General features: G+C 47.2%; 1 protein-coding gene across 7 annotated transcripts in view; it reads right to left on the minus strand.

Moving 5' to 3' along the window:
* The window catches only part of LOC132381517 (meiosis initiator protein-like), a 112,812-nt gene that overhangs the window by 54,345 nt on the left and 38,806 nt on the right, over positions 1 to 19,661 (minus strand). For 6 of the 7 annotated variants that reach the window (XM_059950990.1, XM_059950989.1, XM_059950988.1 and 3 more), the window contains 3 exons: positions 16,381 to 16,623; positions 12,612 to 12,717; positions 9,555 to 9,649 (listed from right to left, as the gene is read on the minus strand). In XM_059950990.1, coding sequence (XP_059806973.1) covers positions 9,555 to 9,649; positions 12,612 to 12,717; positions 16,381 to 16,623 — 444 coding nt within the window. The remainder of the gene's footprint in view (positions 1 to 9,554; positions 9,650 to 12,611; positions 12,718 to 16,380; positions 16,624 to 19,661) is intronic. The other variant, XM_059950994.1, reaches the window with a different exon arrangement.

Here is a 19,661-nt window from a genome sequence, read left to right on the forward strand (position 1 = left end):
GTGGGTTTCCTTTGGGTGCCCCAGTTTCCTCCCAGTCCGAAGATGTACCAATTGGTAGGTTAATTGATCATTGTAAATTGTCCAGTGATTAAGCGAGGACTAAACTGGGAGATTGCTGGGCAGCATGGCTCTAAGGGTTGGAAGGGCCTATTCCATGCTGCATCTCAGTCAATAAGTAAGTACGTAAATAAATAGAGTGAGTATCAGCCATGTTATTCTCCCTTGCATTCATTGAAAGATGTGAACACCTCATTTGTTTTACTTTAGGGATGGTTTGAAAGATACATTATTACTCAGGGGTGGCGTGGTAGTGTGTCAGCCAGTGCAACTTACAGTGCAAGCCCCCCCGGGCTCAATTCCTGCTGTTTTCTGTAAAGAGTTTGGACATTCCCCCCATGACCTCAGGGTGCTCCAATTTCCTTCCACAATCTAAAGAGGTACAGATTAGAGTTCATGAGTGTGGGCATGCTAAGTGGAGCAGAAGCACCCAGCACGTCCTCAGAGTGTGTTGGTTGTTAACCAAAATGAAACATTTCACTGTATGTTTCGATGTACAAATAACAAATAAAGATAATTTTTTAAAAAGCTTTAACTCAAAGCCAACTTCAGTTAATTCTGCTTTATCCTATTTACCTCATCACTTTGCCAAATACCAGGGAACGACCTAGTGTTTTGACACTTCCAGCGCTGAGCCAGGTGGATTGAAAAGGCAGGGTGTTGGGACTGGAGGCGAGGGTTCTGCTCACTACCCGTGATATTTCCTCTGCACTAAGGATGAGACTGTGAGACTACTCTGAGCTTCGTGTCTGCGAGCTCCCTGATGTGATGAACTGGGGCAGAGGCTGTGGGCCTGACCCAGCTGCTCTGGACTTCCTGTCTGTCTATGGACTCACTTTCATTACAAAAGTGTTGCTGTTGTTTGCTTTCATTGTTTGCACAATTTGTTTTTCTCTCTCTCTGCACATTCCTTGTTTTGTCACTGCCTATAAGCAGGCGAATCTCAAGGTAGTATAATTTAGTATAGTATAACTTTGACAATAAATGTACTTTAAACTTTGAACAAACTAATTCTAATCAGTGTCTTTGCTGTAGTGAGTGTCTCAGCATGCTCCAAAGAGACGGAGCAGAAACCAAACATCACAAGAACCTTCCTGGGTCACATTGCCTAATATATTCACTGTACCTGTATGTAATGTGGCAACCCATTTCCTGGCGCATCCGAACCGACTCACAATTAGATAGCCTACGGGGGTTTGCGAGCACAGAGCTTTGGAGCCTCTGCGCCATGGGGGGGCCGGTTGAGGGAGGCTTAAAAGTGAGGCTGAAGTTTTCGAATAAAATTTTTTCCTTCGACTGCAGTTACCGACTCCGCGTTGTAATTTTAGCGCTGCATGTAGCACACCGCTACAATTGGTGACCCCGACGGTCCAAACGATTTTTGGACCAGAAATGACCGACGCCGCCTCTGTTCATGCGGTTTTGTTGAAACTGCCGGGTTTCTGGACACAGCGCCCGGACCTATGGTTCCAGCAAGCCGAAGCCCAATTCCACATTCGCCAGATCACCTCAGAAGACACCCGCTACTACTACGTGGTGAGCTCCCTCTACCAGGACACAGCGGCCCAGGTCGCGGAGTTCGTACAGTCGCCCCCGGCAGACAGCAAGTACACGGAATTCAAAGCCCTGCTCCTCAGGACTTTCGGACTCTCACGGCGCGAGCGGGCTGGCCGTTTACTGCACCTGGATGGCTTGGGCGACAGACCTCCATCGGCTTTATTGAATGAGATGTTGTCTCTGGCCGACGGACACACATGCCTCATGTTTGAGCAGGCATTCCTGGAGCAGCTGCCCGAGGACATACGCCTGCTGCTATCCGACGCGGATTTCAGTGACCCCCGGAAGGTGGCAGCCCGGGCGGACTTGCTGTGGAACGCCAAAAAGGTGACCGGGGCGTCCATCGCACAGATCTCCCAGCCACGCTCCCGGCAGCAAACCAGTCCAGGCCCGGCCGCAGAGCCCGCCAACCCCCGGCCCAATGAACACTGGTGCTTCTACCACCAGCAGTGGGGCGCAGAAGCCAGCCGTTGTCGCCCGCCCTGCAAGTTCCCGGGAAACGACAGGGCCAGCCGCTGCTGATGGCTACGGCGGCTGGCCATCGGGATAGCCTCCTGTATGTGTGGGATAGAAGGTCGGGACGCCAGTTTTTGATCGATACTGGGGCTGAGATCAGCATTTTACCTCTGACGAGTTACGACACCCGCAGCAGGGCACCGGGTCCCCCCCTGAGGGCCGTGAATGGCAGCACAGTAAGGACCTATGGCACCCATCAGGTGCAGCTACAGTTCGGCTCCAGCCAGTTCACGTGGGACTTCACACTGGCCGCCGTAGCCCAACCGCTTCTGGGTGCGGATTTTTTGTGGGCTCACAGCCTACTGGTCGACCTGCCCAGGAAGAGACTGGTACACGCCGAGACCTTTCAGACGTTCTCCCTGGGTGCAGCCCAGTTGCCAGCCCCTCACCTCGGCTCCATCACGCTGTCCGACAACGACTTCACCAGGGTCCTGGCGGAGTTCCCATCGGTTCTGGCACCGCAGTTCACAGCGGCCATGCCCAGGCACGACGTACAGCACCACATCCCGACCCAGGGACCACCCCTCCACGCCCGCGCTCGGCAGCTTCCCCCGGACAAGCTCCGACTGGCGAAGGAGGAGTTCCAGAGGATGGAGGAATTGGGGATCATCCGGTGGTCCGACAGCCCATGGGCCTCCCCCCTGCACATGGTGCCCAAAGCAACGGGGGGCTGGAGACCGTGCGGCGACTACCGCAGACTGAACGAGGCTACCACACCGGACCGCTACCCTGTGCCGCACATTCAGGACTTTGCAGCAAACCTGCACGGCGCACGGATCTTCTCCAAGGTAGACCTCATCCGAGGGTACCATCAAATCCCGATGCATCCTGACGACGTCCCCAAAATGGCTCTCATCACCCCTTTCGGCCTTTTCGAGTTCCTCCGCATGCCGTTCGGCCTGAAGACGTTCCAGCGGTTAATGGACGCGGTGGGACGGGACCTGGACTTCGCGTTCATCTATTTGGATGACATCCTCATAGCCAGCGGCAGTCGTCAGGAGCATCTGTCCCACCTCCGTCAATTCTGCGCCCGACTGAGTGAGTACGGTCTTACAATCAACCCCACCAAATGCCAGTTCGGACTCGATACCATTGACTTCCTGGGCCACAGGATTACTAAAGACGGGGCAACCCCTCTGCCCGCTAAGGTAGATGCGGTCCGCCTCTTTCCCCGACCCACCACGATCAAAGGCCTTCAGGAATTCGTAGGTATGGTCAATTTCTACCGCCGCTTCCTCCCTTCAGCTGCCCGGATCATGCACCCCCTGTTCGCCCTGATGTCGAGTCTGAGCAAGGACATTACCTGGGACGAGGAGTCCGCCGCCGCTTTCGTTCAAACAAGGAAGCTTTGGCGGACGCCGCAATGCTAGTACATCCCAGAATGGACGCCCCTACCGCCCTCACAGTGGACGCATCAAACACGGCAGTCGGTGGGGTGCTGGAGCAACTCATCGCAGGTCGCTGGCAACCCCTGGCGTTTTTCAGCAAACACCTGCGACCACCCGAGCTTAAGTACAGTGCTTTCGACCGGGAACTCTTGGCGCTCTACCTGGCAATCCGGCATTTCAGGTACTTCCTAGAAGGTCGGCCCTTCACCGCGTTCACGGACCACAAACCGCTTACCTTTGCGTTTACGAAAGCGTCCGACCCCTGGTCGTCCCGCCAGCAACGCCACCTGTCCTACATCTCTGAATACACGACGGATGTCCGGCACGTCTCGGGTAAGGACAATGTCGTGACGGATGCGCTCTCTTGCCCTACCGTTCATGCCCTTTCTCAAGGGGTAGACTTTGAGGCACTGGCAGAGGCGCAGCAGGCGGATGAGGAGATTCCGAGTTACAGAACCGCAGTCTCCGGTTTGCAGCTCCAGGACCTCCCCGCAGGCCCAGGTGAGAGGACCCTACTCTGTGACGTCGCCACCGGCCAGCCCCGTCCAGTCGTCCCGACAGCATGACGGCGCCGCGTTTTCGATTCCATTCATAACTTGGCGCATCCCTCCATCCGGCACGGACTCCGCAAACAGGTCAGTGAATGGGCCAAAACGTGCATGCACTGCCAGACGGCCAAGGTGCAGCGGCACACCAAAGCCCCACCGCAGCAGTTCCATCCCGCCCACCGGTGTTTCGACCACATTCATGTGGATATCGTGGGCCCCCTGCCAGTGTTGCGCGGAGCGCGGCACCTCCTGACTATCGTGGACCGGTTCACAAGATGGCCAGAGGCGGTTCCGCTCACCGACACCACCTCCGAATCTTGCGCCCGAGCCCTGATCGCCACCTGGATATCTCGCTTTGGTGTACCGGCCCGCATTACCTCCGACAGAGGCGCCCAGTTCACCTTCAGCCTGTGGTCAGCTATGGCCAGCCTTTTGGGGACTCAGCTGCACCACACAACTGCCTACCACCCACAGTCGAACGGGCTAGTGGAGCGTTTCCACCGTCACCTGAAGTCGGCCCTCATGGCCCGCCTGCGAGGAGCCAACTGGGTGGACGAGCTTCCCTCGGTCCTACTCGGCATCTGCACAGCGCCCAAGGACGACCTGCACGCCTCGTCGGCCGAGTTGGTATACGGCGCGCCCCTGGTCGTCCCCGGGGAGTTCCTACCAGCCCCAAGGGGGCAAGAGGAAGAACCCGCAGCAGTCCTGGGCAGACTACGCGAGAAGCTCGGTAACCTGGCCCCCATACCCACTTCACAGCACGGGCGGCACCCGACCTGCGTACCCAAAGACCTACAGAACTGTAAGTTTGTGCTTGTACGAAGGGGCGGGCATCGGCCACCGGTGCAGCGGCCATACGAGGGGCCGTTTATGGTGCTCCGGAACAACGGGTCCACGTTCGTGCTGGACGTTGGGGGGAAAGAGGAGGTTTTCACGGTGGACCGCCTCAAACCGGCCCATGTGGACCTGGCGCAACCGGCCGAGTTTCCGGCACCTCGGCGCAGAGGCCGACCTCCCAAGCAGGTTCTGGCCCAGACTGTGGACATTGGGGGGTGTATCGCCGGTTCTGGGGGGGGGGGGGGGGTTAATGTGGTGACCCATTTCCTGGCGCATCCGATCCGAACCGACTCACAATTAGATAGCCTACGGGGGTTTGCGAGCACAGAGCTTTGGAGCCTCTGCGCCATGGGGGGCCGGTTGAGGGAGGCTTAAAAGTGAGGCAGAAGTTTTCAAATGAAGTTTTTTCCTTCGACTGCAGTTACCGACTCCGCGTCGTAATTTTAGCGCTGCGTGTAGCACACCGCTACAGTAACACATTAATTACTCTGTCAAACGTACAGCACTGCATTTGTCGGGATTAAGTTTCCCCTGCCTCCTGCCTTTGCTTTAGCAGGAAGTACATCAGTAAATCCATAAACACAAGAGATTCTACAGACTGCAGACACAAACTGCTGGAGGGAATCAGCAGGTAAGGCAGCTTCCACAGAGAGTAATAAACAAACGATGTTCGATGTTTCAGGCTGAGACACTTAATCAGGACTCATCCCTCTTCATAGATGCTACCTGACCTGCTGAGTTCTTCCAGCATTTTGTGTATGCTATTCAGAATAGGCATGCAATACAAACAGATACAGATGAAGACTATTGCTGAAATAATCAAGAGGTTGCCTGTCTCTAAACATCTCTGTTTTAAAGTTTATTCATTTTTCTAGGTGTGATGTTTTGTGACTGGGTAAGCATCTTGCCTGTAATTTTTGATTGAGGGGGTGGGGTGGGGGGGAGGTGAACAACCTTCCCAAGGTTGTTGGGTAGGGATTCCAGGATTTGAACCCAGTGATGTCAAAACACTGCCTGTGCGGTCACCGATTAACCAGACTCTGAATACTCGCGCTTGTTCCTCAATCATATTTTATCAACTTGTGCTTAAGGAGAACAGCACTGCCCCTGTCACCGAACTGTTCTGAAGTCTGAACAGAGAAATGCCATTCTTATACAGAATTGACAAGTAGTTATGGATATGAAGAGCATACAGACATACAGAATGACATTGCAGTATTCTAGCTGCAGCTAGACCGATCACGAAGCACTCCTGCAGGTGATTAGGACAGCCCAGCACATCATTGTGACTCAATTACTGGACCTACAATATAATCTACAACTCTTAATTTCTACGACACACTCATAACATCATTAATGACCCATCTCATCACGGACATTGTCCTGTTGTCTGGTCGGAGATACAGAAACATCTTAGCTAAGACAGAAAAACTGAAAAGTAGCTTCTTTCCAAGGGCTGTTGTGCAGCTGAATAATGTTATACCCCAATTTGCCAAAGGCCTTAGAGTGTTAAGGGCTATCAAAGTCACTTGTTGTACGTAGAAAAGGGATTTTTTAAAAATTAAGCCGTACCACATGCATTGTAAATATTTGTTTTGCACAGACTGGAGAAGCAGCACTTTAAAGTCAATGTCTTTAACTATAAAGCTCTATTTTAGTCTACTGATCAAATTCCTTGTTTGCAAGATAAATCGCCATTCACAATATAGGTATTAAAAGTCAGCCAAGACTGTAAGCTAACAACTGATGATACTTTGCAGTTAGTAAAGTAACTGTCCTTTAGTTGGTGTCTGTGCATTGCATAGTTCCATTACATCCTTATCCTGACTCCATATGCCAAATGGCTCCATTACCAAGCCAGCAAAGGGAAGCTATGCTCTTCAAAGAGCTTTCTTAAAGGACCTTTCATGCTTGGGCTGACATTATCTTAACCCTTGCCTTACTGCCCTCCAAGAAGACAATAACCTTGTCAAGAGTTTGGAGATTTGCGTACCTCAATGACCCGGAGAGCGATGTTGGCTAGAGTTCTGGCTTTATGCTTTGGCTCTTGGTAGGGGTCACCCAGGCCAAACAGGTCAAAGGGTAAGAAGAATTCTTCTATATCTGAGTGTGAAGGTATTCTTGAGTCTCCACACAGGACTTGTATGACTGACTGTCATGAAAACCAAGAGGAAGCCACTGACACGATGAAGGAAGCCCTGAACACTGACAGAGATGGAGGATCTTCACTGTTGCCCTAAACATCAGCAGCATAATGGGCAGTAAGTAAGCTGCCTTGGGGCAAGTTCCACACCTGCTGATAGAACGCCTGACAGCATTGTGTGAGGACACTGTAGGGTACAATAGGAATGAGAGTTTACCTCACTGAATCCTCCTAGCTGAGCTGCTGTTGCTGAATACAGTGTGGCAGTGGGAAACAATGGGATTTCCCAATATTCAAATTCAGGAACTCCACATTGTAAAAAATATGAAACAAAAATACAGAAAAACACTGGGAATACTCACATCGTAAAATTTTCGGCAAAAGGTTAATTAATGCTCTGTGACCTGACCTGCTGAGTAAGCACCTTTACTCCATCTACCACAAAAAGCAGGTTTTCCATTTTAATTCCATTTCCTATTCTGTCAGTCTATGGCCTCCTCTGCTGCTACAATGAAGTCATTCTCAGGTTCGATTCTGTCTGGGTGACCTCCAACTGGATGACATGAACACTGATTTCTCCAATTACAAGTCATTTCTAAATCCCCTTCCCTCTTCCCTCTTTTTCCATTCCCCATTCTAGCTCCCCTCTTAACCCTGCCCTTCAGCTCATCTAACCATCACCTCTCCCTGGAGATCCTTCCCTTTCTCGTATAGTCGGCTCCCCCCACCTAACAGGTCGCTTCTTCTTCAGTCCTTTACCTCTTCTTCCTATCATCTCCCAGGTTCTTACTTCATCCATCCATTTTTGCCTTCACCTGTCTCACATCTTTCTGCCAGTCTGTACTCCTCCCCTCCGGCCATCTTCTATTTCTGGTTTCAGCCAAAACATAGACAATTTATTCCTCTCCATAGATTCCGAGTTCCTCTAGCATTTTACATTTTTGTTCAAGATTTCCAGAATCTCTTGTATTTGTGATTTTCTGTTCTCCCCTCTCTTGTTGGGTAAAAGATACAAAAGCTTGACTGTACATACCACCAGACTCAAGGACAGCTTCTATCAGATTCTTGAACGGACCTCTCGTATGTTAAAGATTAATTATTGACCTCCAATCTACACCATCATAGCTATTGCATTTTATTTGCCTGCACTGAATGTTCTCTGAAGCTGCAACACAATATTCTGCATTCTGATTTCCTTTCTCAATGGCTACTTAAAGCTAGTACATTCATCTAATGATTACCAGAATGTAAAAAATAACCTATGAGGAGCATTTGATGGCTCTAGGCCTGCACAGACTAGAGTTCAGAAGAATGAGAGAGGATCTCATTGAAACTTATCAAATATTGAAAGGCCTTGATAGAGTGGATATGGAAAGGACATTTCCTGTCATCTACAATCAAGGGCACAGTCTCAGAAAAGATAGACATCCATTTAAAACACTACCCTGAATACCATCCTGAGATTCATTTTCATGTGGGCAATCACAGTAAATACAATGAATAATTAATAAAACACTGCGAACAACAAAGATGGACAAACAAACGTGCAAAAGATAACTGTTCAAAGACAAAGAACAAAATATTAATAATAAATAAGCATTGAGAACATGAGTTGTAGTCCTTGAAAATGAGTCTACATAATATGAAATCAGTTCAATATAGGGGCGAGTGGTTATCTACGCTGGTTCAGGTGTCTCTGATGGTTGAGGGGTAATAATGTTCCTGAGCCAGATGGTGAGAGTCCTAAGGCTCCTGTGCTTCCTTCCTGATGGCAGAAGTGAGAAGAGAGCATGGCCTGAATGGCTGCAATCCTTGATGATGGATGCTGCTTTCTTGCAACAATGCTCCTTGTCAATGTGCCTAAAGGTGGTAAGGGTTTTATTGCTTGCTTGTTTGTTTGTTTGTTTGTGTTTATTTATTTATTTATTGAGTAATTGATTGATTGAGATACATCTCAGAATATGCCCTTCTGGCCCTCTGAGCCATGCCATCCAATTTAATCCAAGCCCAATCACAGAACAACTTACGATGACCAATTAACCTATCAATCAGTATGTCTTTGGACTGTGGGAGGAACCCAGAGCACCTGGAGGAAACTGAAGCGCTCTTGGGGAGAACACACAAACTCCTTACAGGCAGTGACAGGAGTTGAACCTGGGTCATCTATACTATAAAGCCTTGTGCTAACCACTACACCACCATGCAGTCCCATCTGTTTGGACTGGGCCGTATCCATTACTTTTTGTGGGCTTTACTCTTCAAGGTTCACTTGGTACATGTGATAACACATAATAAAGCAGTGCCAATACCAACATTCTCCCCCTCCCAAATGAGTACTTGTTTATTTAAAGGACATTCTGACGATCTAACGCACAACAATTGATAAAATTGTTCCATTATTAAAACAAGCTGATAAACAGTGGCATCTTTTTAATCTGGTCATGTAAACAATGCCCTGCTTCTTTTACTTTTCGAAGGACAAAGCAAAATAGAAAGAAAATGCTGCACCTTGAGGGGACTCCTGTGGAAGCCAGGGACTTTGGTCAACCTCATCGTCTTCATCATGGGATGAGAGGTAGTGAACCAGCTTCTGATCCTTTAGACTGTGGAAGACAGAAAATGCTAGAAGGTAGAATTTATTAAGGTCTTTTAATTTTACAATAGATGGCACTCATTTTACCTGCCTCCTTTCCCATACATCCAAACTGTATTAGCAGACTAGTTATTCACAAATCGTACCTTCTATTAATATACTTTCTGGTCACACTGGAAGTCTGTAACTGATGTGGCTAGTTAATACAGACCAGACAGATGTAGCCTGAAATCACAGCCTGGGCTGAATTGAATAATCTTAGCCACAATAGGCACAAATACTCCATAATTTTAAGAAGTACCCATTTGGTTAGAAAACTGCAAATGTCAGTATTGGAAGGACATTTCAATGTTCTGATGTAAGCACTTTAGGGCCCCTTATCCACAAAAGGATATCCTGGCAATGGAGAGGGTCCAGAGGAGGTTCGTGAGAATGATCCCAGGGATGAAAGAGTTAATGTGTGAGAACTGCTGGCTCTGGGCCTGTATTCACTGGAGTTTAGAAGAATGAGAGGGATCTCACTGAAACATATCGAATATTAAAAGGTCTAGATAGAGTGGACATGGAGAAGGTGTTTCCTATAGTGGGGGAGTCTAGGGCCAGAGGGTGCAGCCTCAGAATAGAGGGACAACCAATTAGAACAGAGATGAGGAGGTATTTCTTTAGCCAGAGGGTGGTGAATCTGTGGAGATCATTACCAGAGACAGCAATGGAGTCCAAATCATTGGTTTAATAACGCGGAGGTTGATAGGTTCTTGATTAGTAAAAATATCAAGTGTTATGTGGGAAAGGCAGGGGAATGAGATTGAGAGGGATAAGTCAAATGGCAGAGCAGATTCGATGGGCCAAATGGCCTAATTCTTCTCCTATGTCTTATGGTCCTTTGGCCTGTGGACAACTATTGAGAATATAATAAAATTTCCCATATACTTCACAGAAATATTATTTTGCCAAAATTTGATACACAAGCAGTTCTGCGGATGCTGCAAATTTTGAACCACACACACAGAAAATGCTGGAGTAATTCGGCAGGTTAAGTAGCATCAATGGAAGAGAATAAACTGTCCTGATGAGGGGGTTCTTGGCCCAAAACATTGACTGCTAATTTCCCTCTAAAGATGCTGCCCGATCCACTGAGTTCCTCAGCATTTTGTGTGTGTTAAATAAAAATTGGTGTTTTGCTTTCTATGACAATTAACAAAAGCTTGAGGATAGAGGAGAATGTCTTCATTTGGTGAGACCGGTGAGGAATCGGGTCCGTAAAGCCGCACAAGGCTGCACCCCAAAGGACACTCCTGGAGATAATCAAAAACAGCCGCTCAGCAGGCTGCAAAAGTGGGAACCTACTTTGGTGAAGAATGCAGTTTGAATGCAGCTGCAGATCACAGATTCCAACAAGACCCTAGCATCTTGAAAAGGAAATAAGTCCAGAATTAAAGCAGTGCGGCAACTTGAGGGCTGAAGGGTTGGAGTGATGGTGGTTGCCCATTGTGTCCGACAAAGACAGAAAACTTCTGAGGGAGAGTTTTTAAAGTGAAAAAGGAGTTGCACGGGGGCAGTTCCACTCTCACAATCTCAGAAGTCCGGGTCCAGAGGTACGAACAAGTGTCACAAACTGGGGTCTTCCTTGGTTGCAGTGGATGACCATGGTGTCTTTTATGTCTTGTCACATCCTTCACTCTCCACAGAGTGTTGCAGAACCACCTTCCTGGCCATTGGATCTCACTGCAGATTTCATCCACCCAGTTCACCAGAGCTGCCTTTGCATGCTAAGAAAGGCATATCCCTAGCTCACCGGGGTTTGAGGCCCACTGGCTACCCTCACCTGGTTTAGCACGCCTGTTGAAGTGGTCGAAAGGCATGGCCTCTGTCGCACGCAAACAGCTACTTGGAACCACAGGTGAGAGCTGAGTGTCCTGTGTGACCCAGAAGTGAGTGAGCTGGCCCAGCCTGGACATTACAAGCCCTTCACCAGAGGTGCTGCCCCTCCCTGGACACCCTGTACACCCATACATCACAAAGGAAGGCAAGATGAGACCCTGCAGTGACTTGAAAATGAGGGTGAAAATATTCAACTTGAACAACCAATATAGGCCTGCATCCAGGTGATGATTTTGGGGTACAGGTGAGCTACTGTGACTGCACTGTATTCAACTAATCAGAATCTTTAATTGAAAAGATAGATACAGTTAATGTCCATCCATCAAAAACGAAATTTCCCAGTGGCTAAACATTATAATTCTAATTCCCATTCCCATCCTGACATGTCAGACCATGTGACAAGTTGAGGCCACCTTCAAGGTGGAGAAGCAACACCTTATATTCCAATCACAAACAAAAGAAAATCTGCAGATGCTGGAAATCCAAGTTACACACACAAAATGCTGGAGGACCTCAATAGACAGGCAACATCTATGGAAGAGAGTACAGTCAATGTTTCGGGCCGAGAACCTTCAGCTGTCTTTTTTCTATAGATGTACTCTTTTCTATAGATGCTGCCTGGCCTGCTGAGTCCCTCCAACACTTCCTTTGTGTGTTACCTTATATTTCATCTGGGTAGCCTCCAACCTGATGGTATGAATATCAAGTTCTCCTTCCGGTAAACAAATTTCCCACCTCCCCTCTTCTATTCCCCTCTTTGGCCTCTCACCTCTACTCACATACCTATCACTTCCCTCTGGGTCCCTTCCTCCTTCCCTTTCTCCTATGATCAACTCTCCTCTCCTATCAGATTCCTTCCTGTCCAGCCCTTGACCTTTCCCGCCCATCTGGTTTCACCTATCACCTTCCAGCTATCCCCATTCCCCTCCCACCAGCTTCTTATTCTGGTTTCTTCCCCCTCCCTTCCCAGTCCTGATGAAGGGTCTTGCCTGAAACGTCAACTGTTATTCATTTCCATAGATGCTGCCTGACCTGCTGAGTTCCTGCAGTGTTTTATGTGTGTTGCTTTAGGGTTAATGTTTGCTTGTTACCTTGGACATGGAGGACTGGCAGGTGGGTCATATAGGCTGGAAGCATGACTCAAATCTGTCTTCCCCTCATCGTTTTCATTAGAGTATTTTGTGCTATTATGTATCCCTGTACAAGTGACAGAAAAACTCAAATGACTTCTCATTCACATATCTTTCATGAAAAACAAATTTAAATGCCGTAACATAACAAAATATCACACCCATTCAAACTTGAGCAAGTTTGCTCAAGCACCAAGGAAAGGAATAGTTAATCAATCTGGCATCTGATCAGCATGAGCAAATAAAAAAAAGGTCATTTAGAAGGCATATAGTGTGTTAGTCTTCATTAGTTAACAGATTGAGTTCAAGACTTTCATGAGGTAATGCTACAGCTCTATAAGCTACAGTTACACCACACTTGCAACTCTTGTGTTCAGTTCTGCTCTGGTCGTCTCATCATCAATGTGGAAGCTTATAAATGGGGCGCAGAGGAGATTTACCAGGATGCTGCCTGAATTAGACAGCATGTCTTATGAGCATAGATTGAGCAAGTGAGGGCTTTTTCTCTTTACAGAGAAAGAGAATGAGAGGTAACATGTTAGAGGTGTACATAATAAAAACAAACTTTTCTTTATGCTATGGACCTCTACCATTAACCGAGGGGTCCATGGACACCAGGTTGGGAACCCCTGATCTAAAGGAATATTGAACAGGATTCAAACTTTAAATATTGCGGGGCTTTGTTCCACAATCACAGTGCTTTTCAGAAATTAATCAGAGTTGTACATACCAGAAATGGGTCCTTTGGCACATCATACCATCATATCTGTGCTGATCATATTTTTGTACTAGTCATATTTATCCACATTAGGATGGTTTCGTGGAGAAATTATTTTGCCACAGAGACAGACAGACCGACACACACACACACACACACACACACTTACACTTCTTGCTACATGTCTCTGCCACATCTGTATCCAAGATGAGGCTTTCCTTTCTAGAACATCAGAAATATCCTCTTTCTTTAAATACCTGGGTTTCCCTTCCTCTACCATTGATGCTCCCCTCACCCACATCTTCTCCATTTCTAGACATCATTAATCACCCCATTTTCCCGCCGCCTTAACAGGAATAGAGTTCCTTGTATATTTACCTCCCACCCCCATGAGCCTCCGCATCCAGCACATCATTCTCTGCAACTTCTGTCATCTTCAATGGGATTCTATCACTAAACACTCCTCCCTCTCTCTATGATTCCCTTGTTCATAAGTCAAACCCTACTATTCTTCCTCCTGGCACTTACTCTGCAAGCTGAAGAAGTGCTTCACCTGCCCATACAAGTCCACCCTCACCTCTAATCAGGGCCCCAAACAGTCGCTTCAGGCGAGGCAACACTTCACCTGCAAATCTATTGGGGTTGTTTATTGTATCTGGTGCATGATGCAGCCTCCTCTACATTGAGGAGACCCGTCGTAAATTGGGGGACAGCTTTGTTGAGCACCTTCACTCCATCTGCAACAAGCAGGGCTTCCTGATGGCCAACCATTTTAATTCCAATCCCTATTCCCATTCCAACATTTTGGTGCATGGGCACAATATAGCCACAATAAGGACACTCTCAGGTTGGAGGAGCAACACCTTACAATGTCACGGTCCGGTCCGTGGACTCCTCATTCCAGTTATTTCCTTTTCCCCATGTTCCGTTGGGCATCTTGATTAAGGCACCTGATCTTCATTTTGAACTGGCAGTATAAAAGGCTCCAGGTTACAGGTACTCATTGCTGGACCGTGATCAGAAGTTCATCACTGGTAACCAGTCACTGAAAGCCAGTCATCTCAGCAAGGCGGCTCTGCTCATCTAGGGGCCACTGAGAATCATGGAGAATCACAGCACAGTTGCTTCAGTGCTGTGGCCGCTTAGTGAATTCAGTCGTTTTCAAGTCCAGCTGAGTTGCCGGCCGTTTTGCCGCTATTCCAAGTAAGATACGAATTCTGTCGTTTTCATGGCTGGCTGAGACTGGGTCAAGTCGGGAGCCAGCCGTGTGCAGTTCCTGGGTTGAGTCGCGAGCCTGTTGTCCGCTGTACCTGGGTCAAATCGAGTGCCTGCCATCTAAGTCCTTCCAGCTGAGTAGGCCTGGCCATCTGCCGCTACTCCAAGTTGGGTAGTCTGTCTCCTATTGTCCAAGTCCTCCAAGTCCAAGTTCCAAGTCGTGTCCAGTTCCTGGCTCCAAACCGTGTTCCAGTTCCAGGCTTTGTGCTCCGAGTCAAGTTCCGAGTCCAGGCTGAGTCCCAGTCAAGTTCTGAGTCCGAGTCAAGATCCAAGTTCCAAGTCTGTCAAGATCCAAGACCGAGTCCGAGTCCTAGTCCAGGTTTTACTGGTTTGATATCCAACGTTTACTTCATGTTGACATTTTTGTTCCCACTCCCTGGCCTTCCTAGTAACTATCAATAAACACTGTTCTGTTTATACTACATCTGTGTCTGTGTCCTGCTCTCTGGTCTGCTCCCAACACCTCCTTGTAATGTACAACCATCTGGGTAGCCTCCTGTCTGATGGCATGAACATCAATTTCTCTGACTTCCAGTAATTTCTCCACCACCCCCTCTTCTCACTTGCCAATCACCTCCTGAGGCCTCTCCTCCTTCCCATTCTCCCATGTTCCACTCTCTCTCATATCAGACTCCTTCTTCAGCCCTTTACCCTTTCCACCTATCACCTCACTTCAACTCCTCACTTCCCCACTCACCTTGTAGCTTGCCCTCCTTCCCCTCCCCCACCTTCTTATTCTGGCCTCTTCCTCCTTCCTTTCCAGTCCTGATGAAGGGTCTAGTCCGAAACGTGGACTGTTTATTCATTTCCATAGATTCTGCCTGACCTGCTAAGTTCCTCCAGCATTTTGTATGTGTTCCTCTGGATTTGCAGTATCTGTGCTTAGGAATTATCTTGCTTCTTTTGGGAGATATTGCTACAGTTTTGATCGCTCTCCTGACTCATTTGTTCATTATGTGCCATGTTGTATAACGTGGGCAATATGGTCTTTCCACAACTATGATTGTTCTTGGCTGATTTTTCAATAGAAGTGGTTTGCCATTGCCTTCTTCTGACCAGTGATCTTACAAGATGGATGACTCCAGCCATTATCAATACTCCTTGGAGATTGTCTGCCTGGACAACAAGGACTTGTGATATGCACCAGTGTTACTCTTTACCCAAGGATGCCCTGCAAGCTAGCGGAGGGAAGGAACGCCTTACACCTTCTTTAGTAGAGATGTATCTCCACCCCACTACTCCTGACAACCTCTTTAAAATGTAAGGTGTTGATCATTGCTTGATCATTGCTGCTTTAGCTTTCAGGATATCAGACTGTATCTCCTGGCCCATTTCCAAATCCTACACAGTGGATGCAACAGATCATTCTCTGTCCTTTGCTTTCTTCTGTTCTGAATCACCTCGATGAAACTTCACAGTATGCAGAATGGCTTTCAAGACTGTCCACAGAACAAAAATTGCTGCATTTTGAAGAAATGTTTCAATATGAGCAACAGTGTAAAAACAATGGGGGAACTCAGCAAATCAGGCAGCATCATGGAGGGAAACAAACACTCAAAACTTCAGACCATGACTTTTCATCAGAACCAGTAAGGAAGGGGGAAGAAACTAGAAGAGGAGAGGGGATATTCCAATTTAATTACTGAAACATTGATTATTTCATGAATTTAATACGTCACTACAAACAGTGACCAGAAACTTCTCCCACTGAGGCTGAAAACTCTTTCAAGTAGTTACCCAAGTTGCCGAGGCTGAAACTTTCAAGATCTCCTGAATCCGCCACCTCCAACAAAGTAAGGTACAAAGTGTGGCCTTGGAGGTCATCTGTGTTGTCCTGTGAACAGGAGCTGGACGACGTAGTATCTAACAACATTCCTTGCCACGTCAGGTTGTCCTCATGCTGAAACTCTGATTGTAGATAGCTCTCATGGGCTGGCTCACTGTTAAGGTAGCAGCGTGATTTCAGCATCTGTCGCCATTCTGTGGTAAGAGGAAGATGTGAGCTGACATACAATTGATAAAGTGAAATAAAATGTATTGTGTTTCTCTCAATGGTCCTGTCAAGGATACTTGTGTGCACAAGAATAAGTTTCTGCTTTCTGATTCAGCCACCTTGAGACGAGTGGAGTCAGTTTAATCTTTTGATCACAAAATTTGGTGAACTGAGAGAGATACTTCCTTCTATAGTATAGGGAACTTTACCTTCTACCTACCCAAGGGGTGTTTTATGGGGAGATAACTTTGGTCTATTTCTCACCCATCCAGTAACTTCCCAGGAGTATTTTTGTTAAACTGAGGGAACTTAACATTGATAGGAGGGACAAGGTAACATAGTGGTTAGCGCAATCGCTTTACAATGCGAGTGATCACAGATCCAGGTTCAATTCCCGCCACTTCCTTGAGGAGTTTGTATGTTCTCTGAGTTTCCTCTGGGTGCTCCAGTTTCCTCCTGCATTCCAAAGACGTACAGTTAGGGTTAGTGCATCATGGGCATGCTATGTTGGTGCTGTAAACACGGCACACACTTGTGGTCTGTCCCCAGCATAATCCTTGGGCCCGTGTTGGTCATTGACGCCAACGAAGTATTTCACAGTATGTTTTGAGGTAGATATGACAAATAAAGATAATCTTTTAAACCTTTCCTTTTAATCTTGTCTGTCATGTATTTGGTGATAAAAGAATATGAAGATTTATCCTTTAAATAAATCTGGCCTTGGGAGTGTTTGGAGGAATAATGCAAAGGAGCTTTCTTCTGTATCTAAACCTGTGTTCTCTCAGTGTGTGATAGCACAGCACAGATGTAAATTTATTCTTTATCTGATCTTTGCAGTATATGTCCCGGGAGTACAACGACAGCACTGTTGTAGGCTGAATCAAAAGTGGTGATGAATCAGCATATAGGAGGGAGATTGAAAATCCGGCTAAGTGGTGCATAACAACAACATCTCACTCTGTGTAGGCAAGACAAGGAGCTGATTATTGATTTCAGGAGAAGGAAACCAGAGGTTTATGGAGAGTGCACATCACAGAACCATTTAAATTCCTCAATGTTATCATTTCAGAAGATCTGTCCTGGACCCACTACATAAGTGCCATTACCAAGAAAGCACAGTGGCGCCTCTATTTCCTTAGAGGTTTGGGAAGATTCGGCATGACATCTAAAACTTTAACAGATTTCCATAGATGTGTGGCGCAGAGTATATTGACTGGCCTGCATCACAGCCTGGTATGGAAACACCAATGCCTTTGAACAGAAAATCCTACAAGAAGTAGTGGCTATGACCCAGTCCATCATGGGTAAAGTCCTCCCCAGCACTGACCACATCTTCACAAAATGCTGTCACAGGAAAACATCATCATCAGAGACCTCCACCACCCAGTACATGCTCTCTGCTTGCTGCTGCCATTAGGAAGAAGAAACAGGAGCCTTAGGACCCACACTGCCAGGTTCAGGAACAGTTATTACCCCCCCCCCCCACCCAACCATCAGCCCCTTAAACCCAAGGCGATAACTTCACTCAACTTCACCCATCATTGAAACGTTGCCACAACCTACGGACTCACTTTCAAGGACTCTTCATCTCATGTTCTCTGTATTTAATGCTCATTTATTAGTATTTCTTTTTAAATGAAACTCCTTTTTAACCAGGCATCTCTAGAAACACGGCTGGTTAGCTCCTCACTAACAAGCCGATGGACTCAGTGGTGAGAAAACCACTTTTCTCAAACTCCGTTCATCTAGGGTGAATATGAATTGGGTCCCACTAGACTCGGAGAGCTGGGACCAACCTGCACCCCAACTTGAGTGAATAATGTGTAAATGCTGTTCACATGCAATTACCCTTCAGCAAGAAATAACAGACTGTACACTGAACACCATTATAAGAAATGTGTATTGAAAAATATCAACTTATTCAAACAGTTGTTAAAGAAGAAAGGAAAAAAAATAAAAGGGCCCACTGAAACTAAAACAGACAAATGTGCACAGAGTTGGAACTCAAATCTTCCAGAAACTGGAGGTGTCCCTTACTCATGGCGCCAACTCCTATTCAACGATTACCAACAGAACTTTCCATCTTTGACTCCATCGAATCGTGCATTCCGGTTGGACCGAATCCTACCGCCAGTTTTGATCTTCTTTCTCCATCTCCTGCCGAAAAAGAGCCTCGACCCCTTTAGTGTCCATCACAAAACCCCTTCGTACAGCTTCCTCTAGAATCTCCTCCCAATTCCACCATCCTGATTGGCAGACCTGACATTCCAAAGCTAAACATCATAATTCCTTATCATTAATGGTAATCCAACTACCAGCAGAACACACTGCTTCTGCAGAAAACTATTAAATGAAATGCCCTACAGCATTAGCAACAAAAGCTTAACCAGAGTGTTACACTCCCCACCCACCAAAAATAGTCATGTCCTCATGACTTTGAAATTTACCAGCTCATCATTAATAACACAGTTTTAAAAGGAATTTAGTGATGTCAGGACCTCCAATCCATTTGTAAATGGTAGTGACGTATCTCCGTAGGGGGACAGACACAACTTTCTGTTCCCTTGTGTGTTATAGGCCAGCCTGTCTGGGTGGTTTCCTGGCCCTTTTGAGACTTCCCCCTGTGCATCACTCGTGCCTTCCAGCAACTCAGATTTCCCCTGTCACTTGGCTGTACTTAGCTGCATCCCCAATTACACCAGAGCCCAGCTTCTCTTCATCGTCCAGCATCGAGTCTGCCTGACTACTTCAAGTCCCCTCTGCTACCTCTGAGTCAGCAAGGGCAGTTTCAGGAATTTCTTCATCAATTATTGGGGAGTTTGCATAAGGTAACGTGTACCACATTCCCATGTCCTCGTCCTCTGAGTCCGTACAGCATCAGTGGTTAGGTCCCTTTCAGGTTTCTCCACTGATTGCCTCTCTGTTCTCCCACTTCGGTGCAGAGTCCTCCTACTAGGTGTAGGGTCCATGTCAGGCTCTGGGTCAATACGTACCTCCTGCCCTAGAGGTAAAGTGAGATTCCAGT

The sequence above is a fragment of the Hypanus sabinus genome, chromosome 26 (assembly GCF_030144855.1).
Source record: "Hypanus sabinus isolate sHypSab1 chromosome 26, sHypSab1.hap1, whole genome shotgun sequence".
Classification (NCBI taxonomy): domain Eukaryota; kingdom Metazoa; phylum Chordata; class Chondrichthyes; order Myliobatiformes; family Dasyatidae; genus Hypanus; species Hypanus sabinus.